General features: G+C 49.7%; 1 protein-coding gene across 2 annotated transcripts; it reads right to left on the minus strand.

Annotated features, from left to right (window-relative positions):
- Nucleotides 1-11,275: 11,275 nt before the first annotated feature.
- Eomes (eomesodermin) lies at nucleotides 11,276-18,262 on the minus strand. Of its 2 annotated transcripts, none has more exons than XM_041677281.1 (6): nucleotides 17,024-18,262; nucleotides 15,902-16,056; nucleotides 15,175-15,296; nucleotides 14,396-14,554; nucleotides 14,249-14,310; nucleotides 11,276-12,939 (listed from the first exon to the last, which is right to left on the minus strand). In XM_041677281.1, the coding sequence occupies exons 1-6, from the start codon at nucleotides 17,899-17,901 to the stop codon at nucleotides 12,258-12,260; spliced, it is 2,058 nt and encodes a 685-aa protein (XP_041533215.1). In that variant the 5' UTR covers nucleotides 17,902-18,262; the 3' UTR covers nucleotides 11,276-12,257. The 2 variants fall into 2 exon arrangements, with proteins under 2 accessions (XP_041533215.1, XP_041533214.1); XM_041677280.1 differs by having other exon boundaries at nucleotides 11,276-12,996.
- Between the last annotated feature and the right edge of the window lie 665 nt (nucleotides 18,263-18,927).

The following is an 18,927-nucleotide window of genomic DNA, read 5'->3' on the forward strand; positions in this document are numbered from 1 at the left end:
CGAGGAAGGTAGCGAGGCGATCAGGAAAAGTCTAGAGAAGGAGCTGGTGGGTCCTCCCATCAGGATAACAATCGCCCTTGGAGGCTCCCAAGGCAGCTGGGGGGGGGGGGCTAGATCACACTGCTCACCTGTTAGGCAGGCAGCTAAGGCCTAGAAGTCTAAGGCAAAAAGCCCCACCCTTCCCACACCCAGGACAAGCTGTCTACAGCATTCCTTCCCCTAAACAGAGCTCTCAAGGCAGGCCACTCCCGCGCACCAGTTTGTCAGCTTCCCAAACGGGGAGGTCGCACCCAAAGACCTCAGTTCCACATTCAACACCGACAGGTACCTGCATCAATGGCCAGCGCGGCTTCTAGAGCTGCTGTCTCAGATTTCTGAAAGTGAGAATCCTATTCTTCTCCCTTTGAAAGTCCATTATTCAGAGCGCCCTGACCTGCTCCTGTCTGGAACAGTCTGAGAGAAAAAGTCTCTCTTGTATCTTTTCCTATTATGTGTGAGATTTGTTTGTCCTCCCAAGGGACCAGGAGCAGAGGCCACAACCCAGCACTGTGGGATGACTGTGAAAATGTGGACCTTTTGCAACAGTCCCTAACCACCACTGACTGGACCCGACCACTCAGCAGCTGGCCTACCCCAGAGCAGTTATGGGTGCAGTGCAAGAAATTGTCTGCAACCAGTTCCCAGAAAAAGACGTTTCTGTTGGGGGACAACTCCGTTGATTCTGACAAACACACACACACACACACACGCACACGCACACGCACACGCACACGCACACGCATGCACGCACGCACGCACACCCGCCACAGACAACTGGATCCAGTGAGTGTCACCTCTGGGTGGGCATCTCCCTCTGCCCCCTCACCTTTCCCTGTTCATAAGTGGAAGCTTCACCCCAGCCTCTGGCTTCCATACACCCAAAGAGAATGGAATGTTCTGGTGGAAGCTCCACCCCAAGCCCCCTCCCCCATCTCTCTCCAAACCCTGCCACATCTCAGCAACTCCGTCAAATGATGAACCCCTCCCCCAGAGATGCTCAAGACCACTCCCACAGGGTATTTAAATTTACTGCTCCCCAGAAAACAGACATGGGGTTTTAGTCTCTTTTCCCTGTCTCCTCTGGCGGGGGCTGGGGGGGGGGGGGTATAAGGAGATCATCTAGGAGCGTTTTACCCACTAAACGTGGACCTTTTCTGATTTGGTTTGTTTTGGATTGCTGCGTCTGGGGAGAGGCTTATCGGGGTGCAGAAATTTTCAAATAAGTACCTCTCACCCTGTGCCCTAGGGAACAGTGTACACTGTCCTGTGAAAGAACAGACAGCACTGGCTGTCAGGATGGCGCCTAGGGAAGTGCCCACAGACAGTGACGTACTACCATCGCTCCCATCTCCCTGGTCCAGTGTTCGTCCTCTCTTTCCCCATCTCTAACATCTACCGTGCATTAGACGTGTTTGGAAAACCAAAATTCCAAACTCTTTTCTTTTAATGATTTTTTGAGACAGGATTTCTCTGTGTAACAGTCCTAGCTGTCCTGGAACTCGCTCTGTAGACCAGGCTGGCCTTGAACTCACAGAGATCTACCTGCCTCTGTCTCTCGAGTGCTGGGATTAAAGATGCACGCCACCACTGCCCCGCCAAAACAACCTATAACAAAGCCCCATTGCTCTGTAGTGCGCTTCCTAGAAGTCGTTTGTGTGGAGGAGGTGCAGGTACTTCAGAGCTTTGTGTGAAGGTCCGAGATTCTTGCCTGCCACCTAGTGGAGGCATCGTTTCTGCTCCTGCTCGCCCCAGGCTAGCTGGTCTGCAGGATTCTGGAAGTTTCTCTCGTGTCTACCTGCCATCTCCTCTGGGATTGCAGATGATGTGCATCACTGCGTCCAGTTTTTCTTATGGGCTCCAGGGATGTAGTTCAAGCAGTCAGACTTGCATGGCAAGCACCTTCACCTCCGGAGCCCGCTCTCAGGCCCTACCGCACTTTACTACCTAGATTGATGCCAGCGCATCGATTTTGATACTGCTGTCGTCTCCTCTCCAGAGAGTACTGAGGATTGTAAGTCAAAGCGAAAAATACCCACTAGTAACCCACTAAAGGGGCTGGAGAGATAGCTCAGCAGTTAAGAGCACTGGCTGCTCTTTCAGAGGACCTGAGTTTAATTCCCAGCACCCACATGGCAGCTCCCAAACATCCGTAACTCCACCTGCAGAGATCTGTCTCCCTTTTTTGTCTTCCGTAGCATCAGGCATACAAGTGGTACACAGATATCCATGCGGGCAAAATACCAACACATGTAAAACATCGGAAAAGGAAGACCCATCTAAAACAAAACAAACAAAAACAATGCACAAAGACCAACAAGAAGGATCAGTGGGAAAAGGTGCTTGCCACCAAGCCTGATGACCTGGGCTTGATTCCCAGAACCCACAAGGTGGGAGGAGAAAACCAACTTCCTTCCGCTGCACTCTGACCTCCATTCATGCAACGAGGTGCAGGCCCACACAGATACAATAAATTGACATTTTTCTAAATGTTAAAAGGGGGGGAGGGAGACACATACAACCCAACAAATGCTCAAGTGGCTACCTCGAGAAACAAATAAGAAAACTCAAGTCAGCATGAAATGGGTTGCTCACAATTCCTCAAAAATCAAATCAAATATAACAAACTAACTGAGACGAAGGAGAAACAGTTTAGATCTCTACTGTAAACTGTGAACCAGTTACTAGGCGTGCGAGGCAGCACACACCTTAATCCCAGCAGAGGCAGGTGGATCTCTGTGAGTTGGAGGCCAGCCTGGTCTACAGAGTGACCAGGACAGCCAGGGCTACACAGAGACCCTGTCTCAAAAAAAAAAAAAAAAGTGACTATTTTTCAAAGGTGGTTCAAACAAGTGCACTATGGCTGCAGTAAGGAAATCACAAGAAAATGTGAGCAGAATAGCGATAAATAACAGCGCAGGGGAATTCGCTAGGAACTAAACAACAAAAACAGAAACTGGAAGTAAGTCAATCAAAGCCACAGTGGAGTGTTACTGACAGACTAGAGCAAGGAAAAGAATGTCAGGAGGGCTGAAGAGATGGCTCAGTTAAGAGCATGGGCTGAGTCCAGAGGGCCTGAGTCCAACTCTCAGCTCTCACATTACAATTGCCTGTAACTTCAGCTCTGGGGGAATGACACCCTCTGTAGGTACTGCATGCCTGTAGGCCTCTGTAGGTACTGCATGAAATTAATACACATCAAATAAAAGATAAATCTCTCTCTCTCTCTCTCTCTCTCTTTTTTTTTTTTTTTTTTTTTTTTTTTTTGAGACAGGGTTTCTCTGTGTAGCCCTGGCTGTCCTGGAGCTCACTCTGTAGACCAGGCTGGCTTCAAACTCACAGAGATCTGCCTGCTTTGCCTTCTGAGTGCTGGGATTAAAGGCCTGCGCCACCACTTCCTGGCTTGAAAATAAATCTTAAAAAAAAAAAAAAAAAACAAATTTCTGAAAGACCAGAATAACCAGATATGGTAACAATAAAGTAAAAAAAAAGTCAAGTGTGATCACAACTTTAAAGACGTCTGATACTTATCAAGAAATCAAATCTAAGAATGAACAGGGTAGGGCTGGAAAAATGGCTCAGAGGTTAGGAGCATTGACTGCTCTTCAAGAGGTCCTGAGTTCGATTCCCAGCAACCACTTGGTGGCTCATAACCATCTAGAACGAGATCTCTGGAGGGCAGGCATACATGCAGACAGAATACTGTTTACAGGATAAATAAATCTTTAAAAACAAACAGGGCAGAAGGACAAAAGCTAAAGTCAGCAACTGTTCAGTGAGATCCAATAGACATTTCGCAGACTGAGGGAAAGACAGACAGAAACACACTTAGAACTTCAGACAAACACAGCAGAGAAGAACTTCTCTTTGGATGTGTTGTGAACTGTGCCTGTTTGACTTGGTGTGGTGGTCACACCTTTAGTTCCAGCACTCAGAGGCAGCAGATCTCAGCAATGTCCAGGCTAGCCCAGCTGACTTCTATTGCTCTGAAGGGACACCATGACCAAGGCCACGCTTATAAAAGAAAAACATTTAAAAAAAAAAAAAAGAAAAACATTAAAAAAATTTTTTTAAAAAGAAAAACATTTCTTATAAAGAAAAACATTTCATTGGAGCTGTTTACAGTGTCAGAGGTTAAGTCCATGTCATCATGGTGGGACATAATGGCATGCAGGCAGACATGGTGCTGGAGAGGTAGCTAAGTTTCACATCTGGATCAGCAAGCAGTAGCAAGAGAGACACTGGATCTGCCTGGAAGTGACACACTTCCTCCAACAAGGCCTAATAGCGTCCTAATAGTGCCATTCCCTATGGGCCTAAGAGGGTCATCTGCATCCAAACTACTGCAGTCCACTCCCTGGCCTCCATGGTTTGTAGCCATATTGTAGTCCAAGTTCAAAAGCCCCCATAATCTATCTTAGTCTCAGCTCTGCTTAAAAGTCCACAGTCTCTTCTGAGACTCATGCAATCTCTTTACTGTTACCTCCTGTAAAAATGACGCATTCTTCCAGCGGGAAGGGCACAGGATATGCATTACCATGCCAAAAGAGGGGGAAGGGACAGGTGCTGGCGAGGCAGCTGAAGCTTTTCATCGGGATCTGCAGGAGCAGAAAGAGACACACTGGGCCTAGCTTGAACATTTGAAACACAAAGCCCACCCCCAGTGACAGGCTATCTTCAACAAGGCCCCACACACCCCAACAAGGCCACACCTCCTAATAGTGCTTTGGGGACCATTTTAATTCAAACCACCACACTTGTCTGCATAGTGAGACTGTCTTTTAAAAAAAAAAAAAAGAAGGAATTTATATTATAGTTAAAAATGCTAACACTACCTACAAAAAACCAGTACTGCGGGGCGGTGGTGGCACACGCCTTTAATCCCAGCACTTGGGAGGCAGAGGCAGGTGGATCTCTGAGTTTGAGGCCAGCCTGGTCTACAAGAGCTAGTTCCAGGACAGGCTCCAAAGCTACAGAGAAACCCTGTCTCGAGAAAAACAGAAAACCAAACAACAACAACAAAACAACCCAGTACCAAAGCTACAAGAGGAGAAAGCCAACCTATTAAAGCCAAACCCGCCAGAATAACATCGGCCCCCTCAGTATAAGTCATGAAAGGCAGCAAGCTGGGATCCTAGATTTCAGACCCTGGAAGTAAATAGCAGCAGACTAAGGACTCAGGTCTCCAGGCTTGCACGGCAGGTGCCTTTACCCACTGGGCCACATCACCAGACTTTGAGCTTATCTCCCCTCCTCCCGACCCAGAGAGGGTCTCACTGCACTGAATACCTCTGGCTAGCCTCGAACTGGTAGGTACACCAGGCTGGTCTAGCTCACAGAGATCCACACGCTTCTGTCTCCTGAGTGCTGGGATTAAAGGTATGTCCTACCACGCCTGTGTTGAGATGTCTTTTTATTTTTCTGTGTGCTTTGCTTGTATATACCATGTACTTGCTTAGTGCCTGGGGAAGCCAAAAGAGAAAATGCTGTCAGATCCCCTGACACTAGAGTTACAGATGGCTGTGAGCTGCCATGTGGGTGCTGGGAATCCAACTTGGGTCCTCTGGAAGAGCAGCCAGTGCTTTTAAGCACTGAGCCGTCTCTCCAGCCCCTTGAGTGCACTCCTTAATGGCAGTTATAAAGAAGGCTACGAATGTGACATAAACCTTCCTTCCTCAAAGCATTTGTAAATGGTGCATCCTTCCTCCGAGAGGGCTCACCTCTTGTCTTCACAGAGACTCTTTGCCCAGGTGATTCTGGGTTGGATCAGGTTGATAATGAAAGCCAGCCACGACCGCCACGCTCTCCATACTGCTCATGTGGGACCAATGCTCAGCGTTAGAAACAAGTCTGTAAGAGTAATTGGGACTGCTAGAGCTCCAAGCGGCCAGGCTCACAGTCTCATTTCCCGCTAGCTTTTGTATAAGCATGAGATGCAAATGCGTGCAATTGTAAGAAAGCTTACGGGGGCATTTATTAAACACGGCCACCCAAAAGAGTCATAGTCTGAGAGAAGATTGCTTTCAAGGAAAACATTGGGACGATAAGGTTCCTGATTACCACACAGTTTCTGTCAATCACTCTCGGCGCTGTGCTCCTAAATTATAAATACACTCTATTATGAAAACGCTTCTTACAGCAATTTCTGAAACACAGGCGGGTGGAGACTCCTCTGGTGGCAGGCATCAAAGTGGGGGATGGGACGGTGGCAAGGCTTTCAAGCACTAGGATGGGGTTCTTCTCTAATGTCCATAACAGTAGTTCTGAAGCAGGGAGACTCTGAAGGCCCCTGATGGTGTGTGATCTTACATTTATAAAAAGTTATGTTGGCTGGGGACCTGGAGCAACTGCTCGGTGACAGTTCCCAGGAGCCACATCAGGTGGCTCACAACCACCAGCTCCCAGGGATCTGACACCATCTTCTGGCCTCTGTGGGCAACGGGCACACATAGTACATGTATGTATATGTAGGCAAACATATAAACACAAAAATAAAAATAATCTGTTCTTTCAAAATAGAGATACCTGTCTATCTCCGTCTGTTGTTGTTCTCTTCACGGTGGCGTCCCGGGGTCAGCCTGGGTGCCCCTGGACAGGTGTGTTCACACGGTGAGGAACTGTTCAGTCATGAAGAAGGAAGCATGCCCTTTACAGGAAAGTGGTGGGTCTAGAGGTCCCTGTAAGAAGGAAAATAAACCAGATACAGAAAGACAAACGGAACATGTTCTTTTGTTTTTCTTACATGCAAAAGCTAGGAAAAAAAAAAACCAAAGCCAAATGACTTGAAGATAGGCCAGGGGCTCTTTGGAATAGACTGTGTGTGAGCAGGAGAGAGGACGGAGGTGCGGGTGGGAGCGTGGGTACGACCAAAGCCTAGAATATGATGTATGTATGGAAATGTCACAGTGAGACTCGTTACAGTTAACCTGCAGTAATGACTTCTGCTATAAATAAAACTAGTCATTAAAGCCGGGCATGAATCCTGGCCTTTAATCCCAGCATTCAGGAAGCAGAGGCAGGGGCAATCACTGAGTTCAAGGCCAGCCTGGTATACAGATGGGTTCCAGGACAGCCAGGACTACACAAGAAACCCTGTCTCGAAAAATCATAACAAAAACCAAACAAACAAACCAAAAAAAAAACCCTCAAAAGCTAATATTTAACAATACCATTCTATAAAACAGTTAGTTTTATAATCTCTTTTTTTTTTCTCCTCACTTGGGGCTGTAGGTGAGGAAACGGATAGTGCAGCCAGGAAAGTTGGTCTTAGAGTCTAAGTCCTGGGCTCCGTCTACACCAAGAAGCTACTGTAAGGTGGACATGAACAAAGAAAGACACCTTACACTCGTGCTGCGTAACGACATAGATACACAGAGAAGCAGACTCAGACCTGGGCCAGCAGGAAGAAGTCCTGTTCCACGGGGAGAGCGTTACTCGCGACGGCCACCAGGTGGCGGAGGGCACCCGCGGCTGGAAGCAGAGCAGCCCAGGCCGCGCGCTTGGCAAAGTCAGCCATACCCGGACACCCGGCTTTGTAAACGCACGTTTTTAGTGTTTGAAAGGCGTAGAGGTGAGGGTGCAGTCTAAAATAAGGAGCGATCTGGGCGGACACCGCGGCAGAACTCCATCTGACGCGGGACACTATGGGGGACAACTCCTTCCCTTTGAAGGCTGCATGCGCGCGTTCTATGCATAGGATGACCAGGACGAAGGGTTGTGTCCCTCCAGATTGCTCAACCCTGTGGCTCACCAGTATCCGGGAAGTGAGGCAGGAGGATTACCCTGAGTTTGAGGCCAGCCGGTGTTCTAGTGTGAGACCCTGTCTCAAAACCTGAGAGACAGGAGAAGCAGGACGATCAGGAGTTCAAAGTCATCCTCAGCTACACAGCTGAGTTAAAGTGCAACCTGGGCTGCTTGAGGCCTTGTCTCAAACTCAAAAAAACAAGACCCCAAAATAAAATAAGATAAAATAAAAAAGAAAGAAAGAAAGAAAGACAGGGAAAAAAACGAAAGAAAGAAAAGGTGAAAGCAAAGCGAAGAGACTGTTCTCGCCACTTCACACTTGCTGACCGGAATCGCCCCAGCTTCAGCGGTGGGGAAATGAAGCCCACCCAGGGTTCGCTTAGGCGAGACGAGGTGCAAACCCGGAGCGCGCGGTGCAGGCCTCTGCGAAGGCGGGAAGGAATCTGGCTACCCGAACAGACAGCAGCAGATGGAACAGTCTCTTGACTTGGAGGACAAGGCTGACCTGCCGAATTTGTCTGAAAATCCAAACTTGAGGCCTCGGGGTGTGGGTGTGGGTGGGCATGGGGTTACCGAAGGGTTCCTTAGGATGCAAATAACACAGGTTGGATTTTTCCCTTCCTTCCTTCCTTCCTTTCCTTCTTCTTCTTCTTCTTCTTCTTCTTCTTCTTCTTCTTCCTTTCCCTTCTTCTCTCCCTCCTCCCCTTCCTCCTCTTTAAATTGCTATTTTAAAAGTCCCCTGGTTGTTCAGAAATTTTTACCGGGCGAAAGCGGAATTTTTGAAATCCGGGCGCAGCGGAGCAGAGGACAGTCAGTCGGTGACACGTCCCGGGGAGCAGAAGGAAGAAACGTGCAAACGCGTAAAATGCCAGGGCTTTCTTGTCCCTACCGGTGGCAGAATATCGGGAATGTTTTCATTCGCCAGCATTTCCATGACACTTGCAGGGACTCATTCCCCCACAACCCCATCTCTTCTCTCTCTCAAACCCCACCCCCACCCCAATTCGAGAAAGCCCGAGAGCCAGCCTTCTTTATTTGGGCTTTAAGCTTAATTAGAAAGGAGGGAAACTGGGTGGGACGAACAGGAAATTCGGGGCCTCAGCATCCCTTGAGGTTTGGGGCATAAATTACAGCAGTAACCCGGCTTCAACCGCAGCCTTAACACCAGTCAAGACGAAGACCAACTAAGGAGCAGCTTTCTCCTCGGCCCTTAAATTCTTTTAGGCTTTTTGCCGCCTTTCCCAGTTTTCCTTCCAGGCATCGGAAGTTCCCTACCACGCTCAGGGTAGCTATAACCCCCCTCCCCCCCCCCCCCCCCCCCGCCCATCCCAGCAATTCTTGGCTTTCGCACCACAGTAGAGAAAAACTGCACCCACTGAGAAGGAACCCGCAGCAGGACGGAGGAAGGTCCTGTTCCAAATTTCCTCCAAAGCAAAAAGTTAATTAATACGGGTATTGTTGGCTTGCTTTTTATCCTTTTTATCTCGGAAACCAGACTGTTTGGCGATGAAGAGATATTTCCAACCACGAATCGTTTTTTGCTTTTGTGACGATTTTTCCTCTTTCGTTGTAGTTTGTTTAAGCGGTTTTGTTTGTGGCAAGAGCTGAGGTCAAGCGAACTTGGGCGAGTCAGCAGACCCCCTACGCTTGTGTCTCCGCCTTGCGAGGGGGAGAGGCCTGCGCCGGCGCAAAGGTGCGCAGGGCCGGGGTTGGGAAGGTAAACATGCCGACCTGGCTCCTAGCCCTTGATCTTTATTTAAATGGAGTCTTGTTTATCGGTGTCATCCTAGGAGGATTAATTAGATACATCTCTTCACAATTTGGTGTCTGACACTCCATCTTAGGAATGCCTTATCACAAGGTGTTAATTGGGGCCACTCAGCCATTTACGTTTCTATTAAACACTGTGAGGGACTTTTCACAAGTACTAGATTCTTTTTACTGTACGGTGCAAAAATATACAAGACTTGAAATAGACTAGGCCAGAGGTCTCTTTATCCCGGCGTGTGATTAGCATTTTCGGGTTTTTCTAGAGGACAGAAACGGCAGAGCATCGTTTGATATTCCGGATACCCAACCGTTGGACGTTGGTTCTGACTAGGTTGGGCCAACTATGCTTCTCTCTCCTCCCTCCCTCTCTGTCTCTCTCTCTCTCTGTCTCTCTCTCTCTCTCTCTCTCTCTCTGTCTCTCTCTCTGTCTCTCTCTGTCTCTCTCTGTCTCTCTCTGTCTCTCTCTCTCAAATCTGCTGCCCACAGACATAGATTTTAAAAAAATCTCCAGGAAGTACACACATACACACACCTGACACTCCGGTAACAGTCGGGGGCGGCTTTGATAAAGAATCTTGAGCAGGCAATCTTGGGAATGTGGAGCTAGCAGGTCCCCAAGTTCATGGCGGTGCAGGGAGGGCTCTGGCCCCAGAAGTTTGGAGGACTTGAGAAACCCACAGTTCAGGTACATCTTCTTGCCGCCTTAATTGGGCGCAGAAGGGGAGGAGGGTCCGACTGATTGCTTGCCTCCCCACAGCTAATCCTCTTAGCAGCTGCATTTCCGCGCTCTGCAGTTAGAATGACCCTCCCAGCCAGACCTTTACCCTAGGGTGAGAAGGGGGTTCCAAGGGTTTGCAAGCTGGGTTTTAAACCGTCTGCAGATAACCCGGTGGGACGTCTGGCAGAGGGCGGGGAGGGCCCTCTCTTCCTAACGGCCTGGTCTGCCGCACATCTAGGGTTCAGCGAGGGCCTGGGGGTAGGGGGGCTTCGTCACCCGCAGTTAAGTAACTAAAGCGGAGCTTCGAGAGAGGAGATGCGCCGCTGTCCAGATGCTGTTTGCAGAACTGCAGTGCACGAGACAAGTGGAACACTCTGTGATCGCCGCACCCAGTGCTAGCCTGCGTACTAGCCCTGAGTCGAGGATGAAATTTAGCTGAGGGTAAGGCAACCGAGGACAACAGCTGCACCAATCGCGGAAAACCGCAGATGGGCACAAGGCTTGGGGTTAGCGTACAGCGCGCCCTGCGGTACTTAAAGGACCCGGAACTCGTAGGCGCTCGAATGGCCGCGGGGGTTCCCAGGGAGCTTAAGTGGGTCTAGGAACCGGTAGCCTAAAGTAAACCAAGGAAAAGAACTAAATGACTAAGGTCAGGGGCGGAGGGTGGGGAGCTAGAATTAAACCTGCAGAGTGCAATCTACGTCTCCAGGGCAAACACTCCCTCCCCAACCCACCCCCTCCCCAGCCAACACCCACTGTCCACACTTCCTAGTGGGGCGAGGAAGTAGATCCCATTCATCTTTGGAGTGGGGGTGGGGATGGGGGGATTAAAAAGAAGCACCCCCTGCCCACTCCTCAGGACCACAGTACCTAGTTAAAAGATACCAGTTTGGTGTGTGTATGTGTGTAATGTGTAAGAGACTGTTCACTCTGAAAAAGGGCAGAAGGAAACAAAATTAGATACATAAAATCCATAGCACAGAAGACAGAGCTGTATCCGTTCCCTCATTGAACCACATTTATTAAAAATGACTTACAACTGTACATAAAAATCCAGAGTCTCTAAAAAGTCTATAGGAACTGTGGCATCAGACTGCAACTTCTTCACATTTACTGAAGGGCAAAGTAGGGATGACCAAGGAAAGAGGATTAAACAGGTTTTTTTTTCTTAAGTGTGGTTGAAGTGAATACAGAGGCAGCTGAGTAAGTACATAACTAAGTGGAGGGAATAGCCGAGCTACTGAGGCTCCGCTCAACCCTGCAAATTCTTTGCAAAGCCTAGGCACCAAGTTTACATTAGTTTATCTCTGATACCTAGGCAGCTGAATTTGTACAATATATTCCAGAGTACTCTACAGTGTCTAAACACACAACTGTACAATTAAATTCTCCCTTTCTCTCTGATCCCCCTGGTATCATCCAGCAACACAGGGCCATCCATCCCTATGGCAAATGGTTTATCCCAAAATCCCGTAAGGAACTACAGGCAGCCAAGACTAGGATAGCCATGAAGAGCCCACTTTTGAAACTCAAGGCCCAGCCCTTCTTTTCCTGAAGCAAAAATACCTGAACACTCTGGGCTGCTGTTTTCTTAAAGATTTACAAGTAGAAATGAGAGCTAAAGACTTTTGCTTGCTTTTTGCTTTTGAAACTCACTGGATAGCATCCGGCACTCAGTTTCACAGCCTTTTCTTGAATGTTTGTTTCCCATAAATAAATTCAGCACTTTGAACAACCTCTGAATTTTAAAACACTTCCGAGTCCTCCATTAACTTTATTTTACAAAGGGTAAAAAAAAAAAATGCTAGGTTTGCTTCAGTTCGTTACCTGCAGCTATGGCAAAGCTTTGGCACCTTCTCTCAGAGAACTGCACAAAACAGGAGACAGCAAAGGTGGAGGGGAAAAGTCTTTTTGGTCACCTAGGTAAAGAAAACGACAACAGGAACACCACCAGGTCCACCTGGAAAACACTGAGGGTTAAAACAGCTCTTCAGGGAGTTGTGTAGAAAGCGTAATATGCCCCCATGCCTTTCGAGGCGTCTTTACTGTACTCTTCAGGGTTCACGTCCTCACACTTGACAGGGGGCGAGTTTCCATTGCTGGAGGTGCTAGGGGACAAGCGCTTTCTCTTGCAAGCGCTGCCATACACCCCTGAATCGTTGGAGTCTAGAGACTTGATGGAAGGGGGGTTTTCTATCCAGGAGGAGCTAATTTCTTCTTTGACTTTTTCCTTGGCAAGCTGGTCTTCTGGGAACACAGGGGGGCTCATTCTGGATGTCCATGGTAGGCCAGCTGCCATCTTCCTCTGATAAGCGCCTCGGCCTCCCCACCCTGCCATTGCAGGGAAGGTTGGATCAGAGTAATACCCCAGGGCATGAGATGTCTGGAGGGGCAAGGACTTAATACCATACGGGAGCAAGGTACTGGAAGTGTATTCAGATTCATAGGAACTGATGTCTAGCTTGTTGGTCACAGGTTGCTGGACAGGCGTGACAAGCCACCGCTGGGGAGGGTTGGTCACCTCTTCGCTCTGTTGGGGCGAAAGGAGGCCGTTGGTCTGTGGCACGGTTCTCTCACCATTATAATATCGGGCTTGAGGTAACGTGTTGACAAAGGGCTCCGGGAAGAAGTTTTGAACGCCGTACCGACCTCCAGGGACAATCTGATGGGATCTAGGAGAATCCGTGGGAGATGGAGTTAACCTGTCATTTTCTGAAGCGGTGTACATGCTACAATATAAAGAGAGACACTTAAAAAAAAAAAAAACAACCTGTGTTAGCCCCAAACAAACTATCTCCCAGAAACTAGAGCCTTGTTCTCAACTGCATGGGCTGAGTGGGCTGGTGTGTTCCACAAGAGACTACAGTGGAACTCCCACTCCTTAACAGGAACTTTCCTCCTAGCTGTCAGATCTGTGGCTAGAGACCCTTTTGTGGAGGGCTGGCCTTGCCAGCAGGAAGGCCTGGGTTCCGTGGCCGGATCTACACACACCAGGGCTAGTGCCAGGCCTGCAGTCCCAGCACAGGAAGTCAGAAGTAAAAGGCCATGGAAGCTACACAGCCAGTGTGAGTTTGAGGCCAGCCTGAGCTACATGAGCCTCTACCACCAAATAAACAAATGAGGAAATCTACTTTTACAAGTGCTCAGTCGTACACCCCCTCTTGTCAATGTGATGGACAGGATGCCATGAGGCAACCCCACAACTCAATGCTATTTCAAATGCAGGGCTTTGCTATTTGGTGTGGTGAAAACAAAGACCTTCCAGACTTTTCCTCATAGAACACGAGAAGGGGAATCTGCTAGGGAGTCTTTTCAAAGTTGGAGCAGGAGGTGAAGGCTGAGTTTGGTTGGAAGCACACACGTCAAGGGGCTGACAACCACCTGTAACTCCAGCTCTATGGGATCTGACACCTCTGGCCTGCTGGCACCCAATTCATGAGTACATACTCACACACAGACATAAACACACTTCATTAGAAATAATGTTTTAAAAAAATAGTTGGATCAAATTTAAAAAATAGGCACAAATAAGTAAAGCAAGATTGATTAAGGCAAATATATGCAAAAATAGGTCTGGGGATATAGCTCAATGGTAGAATGCTTACCTTGCATGTACAAAGACCTGAGTTTAATACCCAGTGTGTGCTGTGTGTGTGTTTGTGTATATCAGCAAAAACAAACATGAAAATAGGTAAAAAAAAAATCCCAGATATAAAATGTCATACTAAATGTCCTCAGGAAAACGATGACTCATTTCCTGTTCAAAGATGACGCAGGAAATGGGCTTAAAGATGAAGCTCAATTGAGAGAATGGTTGTCTAGCACACTCGAAGCCTGGGTGTGAGCTTGTGAGCTTGGCACTAAGGAGATGGAGGCAAGACCATCATAAGTTCAAGTTCATCTTTACTTCTCAGCAAGTTGCAGGCAGCCTGGGACGGGTGACAGTCTTTTAAAAGACGACCTTGTGAGAGCAGTACTTACGAATCGTAGTTGTCCCGGAAGCCTTTGGCGAAGGGGTTATGGTCAATCTTCAGCTGCGTAATCTAGAGAGAGGAGAAGGATAGTAACTGAGGGCTTTATCTGGACAGACCTAGCCTGAGAGGCTCCTGCCAAGCCTGAGGCACTCACGTCGGTGTTTTGGTAGGCTGTCACGGCGATGAACTGTGTTTCTGAGAAGGTGAAGGTCTGGGTCTTGGAAGGCTCATTCAGATCCTCTACACCATCCTCGGTCACTTCCACAATGTGCAGTCGTGGTTGGTATTTGTGCAAAGACTGCAGCACTATCATCTGGAAACGGAGCCAAAGAGAGACTTTAACAAATTGTGTATTGTGAAATGGGACTTCGGCTTGCCCACTACGGAAATTAGCAGACTCCCCCCCCTTTTGTGTTATATGCGGGAAAACCTCAAAGGATGTGTTCTTCACAACATTGAATAGCAAGGTCCTCGCCGCTTCTTGAAATAGAGCTGAGTTTTTTGTTATCATTTTTAAGATTCTTGGCATTAACACTTTTGCAACTTCAAGTTCCAATTCTGAACCTGGAGTGGTGGGATACACTCATAATCCCACCATCTGACCTGGGAGGTAGGAGGATCAGTAGTTCAAGGCTAGCCTGGGCTACATATACAGGTCTCATTCCTCAAAATAAATAAAAAACAAACAAAAAACCCACTCGAAACAAAAACTGGGTTTATGTGTATTTAATAAACACTCTTTCCTCTTGGTTCCAAGTCCCCCCAAATTACATTTCTATGCCTAATAGTAAGAAACTATAATAGTAACAAAGGTAAATAAATTTATTAAAAGTGAGCTGGAGCCAAACTGCAAACAATTAAACACAGGAACAAAAGTATGGCTCTCTCTCCAAGGGGCCCCAGGCGGAAGATCTCCACTCTTCCTGTCTCTACCTGTGTGTTGTTGCTGCTTGCTCCTTTGTTATTAGTGAGTTTTAACTTTCCAAAGGAAATCTCCTGCCTCATCCAGTGGGAACCAGTGTTAGGAGATTCCGGATGAACGTACATTTTGTTGCCTAAGAGGAAAACCGAAAGGAAACATAAGTGCGTACACAAACAGGACTGTTGAGTGCGGGGTTGGGGTGGAGGTCTGTTTGTTAGGCCTGGGTTTGCAGCAGCAGGTCTAAGACCTGCTTCCAGAAATCCCTGGATCACAGCGGGACTCCAGGCACCCCCTCCAGGGCCAGGGTGCTTCCAGCCTTTCTTAATCAAGGCACTGCTATCACCGGCCTCTCCAAACTGAAAACCGAGATGGCTCCCGAATGTTAATACGAAGCCTTCAAAAGCGGGACAGGATGTGGCTCATTGAATATTTACTTTCATAGATTAAGGAGGCCCCGGCTTTCTCAAGAGAATAGGAAAACACCAGGAGCTTTCCCCCAAACTCAGAACCTCATTGGACTATTTATTTCTCAAACACAGCCCGGTAGGGTCAAGGTGAAGGTTTGATATATAATAGGAAGCAAGAAAAACGACGGAGCAAATTTCTCTTCAACACAAGGCGACTCATGCTAACATCTCCAGGCCCCAGGCTCGGGGTGAGGTGCTTGGTTATTGAACTGTGACTGGTCCAGGACTGGGGCTCTGGTTCCTTCCCGGCCCAGGCCTCCTCTCTCCTCACCCTGCATGTTATTGTCGGCTTTGCCACAGGTCACCCACTTGCCCCCTTGGAAGCGCCAGTGGTTAGGGTCAGCCAGAACCACCTCCACGAACACGTTGTAGTGGGCGGTGGGATTGAGTCCGTTTATGTTGAAGCTCAAGAAAGGAAACATGCGCCTGTGTGCCAAGAACAGAACCAGAGGAAATGATTTCAGTAGGAACGCTCATGACACGCCCTGCCACCCCTGGACACACAATAGAAGACTGCAGTAAACAAAACAACAACAACAACGAATAGGTGCTATGGCCGGAAACTACGAAAACGGTTTTGAATTAACAATTTTTGAAACAGCCTCCAAATCAGTATTTCCCTTAATTCATATGCTTCTGAGACCTCCATCCACTCAAACTCCCTGGTCTTTCAGAATCTTACTCGTTTTCTTACTGGGATATCAAAAATTATTTTTAAGGACACAGGTAACACAAAACATTAAGCAGGCGCGTGCCCACTTACATGCGCGCGCACACACACACACACACACACACACACACACACACACAGTTTTGAGTTCCTGTCTCCCAGCACCCACTCCTCCGTTCCTCCAAAAGTAGCTGTTGGCAGTTTGAAGGTGTACCAGAATTTTCTTGTAGGTTCCCCGCAAACCCCCCATCATCTGGCGTCAAAAAAATCTACCCACCCACCAGCTCAAACTCAACTTCTTTCTTCTGCTCTTCTTACAGAAGCGCCCAACAAAGAGCATGGAGTCTGAAAAAACTGCATTTCAAATGCTGGTGCTCAGGCCGCAGCTCAGCTCCAACCTTCTCCCCCCTCCCCCCCCCCTCGTGTCCTCGCCTGCAAGCTGTAAATTGCAAGCTGCAAACCCAGGAGCCAGTGGCTCCTGTAGATCCACCTTCAAGGGTCCATTCCATCCATTTCCATCTCTGCCTCCTCCCTGTCAATCCCAGGGAGGGTGACTAGAGGGGAGAGTAACTTTGGCAGCCGGCCCAAGCCACAGGTGTGCGTGCGAATGGAAAGGGGCGCGACTTTGGAGATGCGGTGTCCCCTGTATGGCGTGCATTTAAACACTCCAAGCATAGGATGCAAAGAGCGGGCACAACTTCCTCAACCCGGCACTGTGCTCACCTGCCCTGTTTGGTGATGATCATCTCAGTTTGGTGACGATGGAATTTTAGCCATAGGGGCCGGTTGCACAGGTAGACGTGGGCGCGGAAGCCGGAACCGGGCACCCCGAGGCCTCCCAATCCTCCGCAAGATCCGGCCGCTGCGGCTCCGGCGTACGGCCCGTAGAGAGGAGAGCCCTGGCCGTAGGGATAGGCGCCAGGACCGCCAGCCCCGCCGCCGCTGCCACTGGCACCGGTCCCCGAGCCCGCGGCGGGGCCGTACTGCGCCCTCGCGGGCGGGCACACGGAGGCGGGGAATCCACCGGGGGGCAGCATGGAGCCGTAGGGGTAGCGCGCGCCATTGGACGCGGGGTACACGGATCCGTGGGCTGCTCCGGCCGCCGCCTGGTACTGGAAGAGCGAGCAGGGCGCGGCGAGCTCGGAGCCTTGCGGTCCCGGCGACGGGAGGTAGTAGCGCTCGGAGCTCAGGCTGTCCATGGAGTAGCGCGCGCTGGCCGCCGCGCTGGCGGCGGAGGGCAGCTCCTCCTCGGCGCACGGGGAACCTTTGCGGCCGTCCGGGGGACCGGGCTTGGCCACAGCCGAGGCGTTGCCAAAGGTGTCCCCGGCGTCTGCGTCACTGAGCATGGCCGCGGGGGCCCCCGCGCCGGCGCCTGTGGGTTCTGCGCTACCCGCCTGACACGGGAGATTGCCCGGAAACTTCTTGGACGCTTTGTCTAAGTCCAGTCTCTGGGGCGAGGGAGCAGCACCGGGGAGGAGGCTGACGTTCCCGCCACCTCCCCCACCTCCGCCTCCTCCGCCACCTCGAGCACTCTCCAGCGAGTAGAAGTGCGCGCCCGGCAGGTTCACGGAGCTCACCAGGAGCTGCTCTCCTAACTGCATGCTTTTGCGATTCGCAGACGGCAGCCGGCTGCCTCCTCGTCTCCCGCGGCCTGGTTATAAAGGCCGGCTGGGGGGAGCCAGCGCCCTCTTCCGAGGGGAAGGTAACGTTCCCTTCCTCCCTCGCCCGGGCTACCCACCTGGGGACCTGCGGGGCGGCTTCAGCGCGCGCCCCGTATCCAGCGTCCTTTCTGCAAGGGAACAAACCTCAGCTTGTAGGTGGGTGATGGAAACTGAGCAAGCAGCGTTTCCTTTTCCTTCCGTCTTTCCTTGTCTAGCTTCCAGGACCCCCTACACTCACACCAGGAAAGAGGACTCAGCTCTGAGTTCCCATTTAGCAACCAGCCCGCTTCTCTCTGTTGGTTCTGCAGTGCTAAACCCTAGGCCTACTTGACTGCTTGGAAACTTAGGAGCTGTCGCTGGCTGCTTATATGCGTGCTGCCAGGGAGGGGCTTCGCAGCCCCACGGCTAGGGGACTTTGCTATTGGCTGACAGAGGTGACACTAATTCAATTAAGCATTTATTAATTGGATCGAGTTGCCTTCAAGTTTCTTTTCCTCCCCGCCTGTTTGTTTGGCTGTTGTTGGTTTGGTGCTTTTAAGTTTCCTTGGGGGACCTCTAACCCACTGTGAGAATCAATCCCGGTGTCTATAAGGCGCTGGAGTTTATGGTTTGAAGTCTGCGTACCTGGTCTAACCCTAGGCTTAAGGGTCATTCCTGCGCTCGGGGCTAGATTGGCAAAGGCAGGTCCTAGAGGCCCGAGCAGAGGTCTCTGGACACTCCCTGCTCGCCGGAAGGCACAGGTTCCCGAGGGTGCAAATCTGGGGGCGGGTTGGAAGGCGACCCAAAGTGTGTGCGTCAGACGCTGTAACATCAAAGCGCACCTTCCCTCTGACTTCCTGGCCATCCACACACAGGAACCGCTTTTTGTTATGGCCCATCTTTTTACCTAAAGGGTTAGTGGCGAGAAACCTTGCGCTCGGCGTTTGGGATTTCTGGAATGACGAAAGATAGCCCTGTCTTAATCAG

This window comes from Microtus oregoni, unplaced genomic scaffold (assembly GCF_018167655.1).
Source record: "Microtus oregoni isolate MIOR12 unplaced genomic scaffold, Mior012 000028F_ref0000031, whole genome shotgun sequence".
Taxonomy (NCBI): Eukaryota; Metazoa; Chordata; class Mammalia; order Rodentia; family Cricetidae; genus Microtus; species Microtus oregoni.

Excerpts from the sequence above, each read along its gene's own strand:
- Eomes (XM_041677280.1), bottom strand. The coding sequence starts at position 17,901 with ATGCAGTTAGGAGAGCAGCTCCTGGTGAGCTCCGTGAACCTGCCGGGC. Across the intron at positions 16,057-17,023 it reads ATCATCACCAAACAGGGCAG|GCGCATGTTTCCTTTCTTGA; the intron begins GTGAGCACAGTG and ends CTTGGCACACAG. Across the intron at positions 15,297-15,901 it reads AGCCGACAATAACATGCAGG|GCAACAAAATGTACGTTCAT; the intron begins GTGAGGAGAGAG and ends TTTTCCTCTTAG.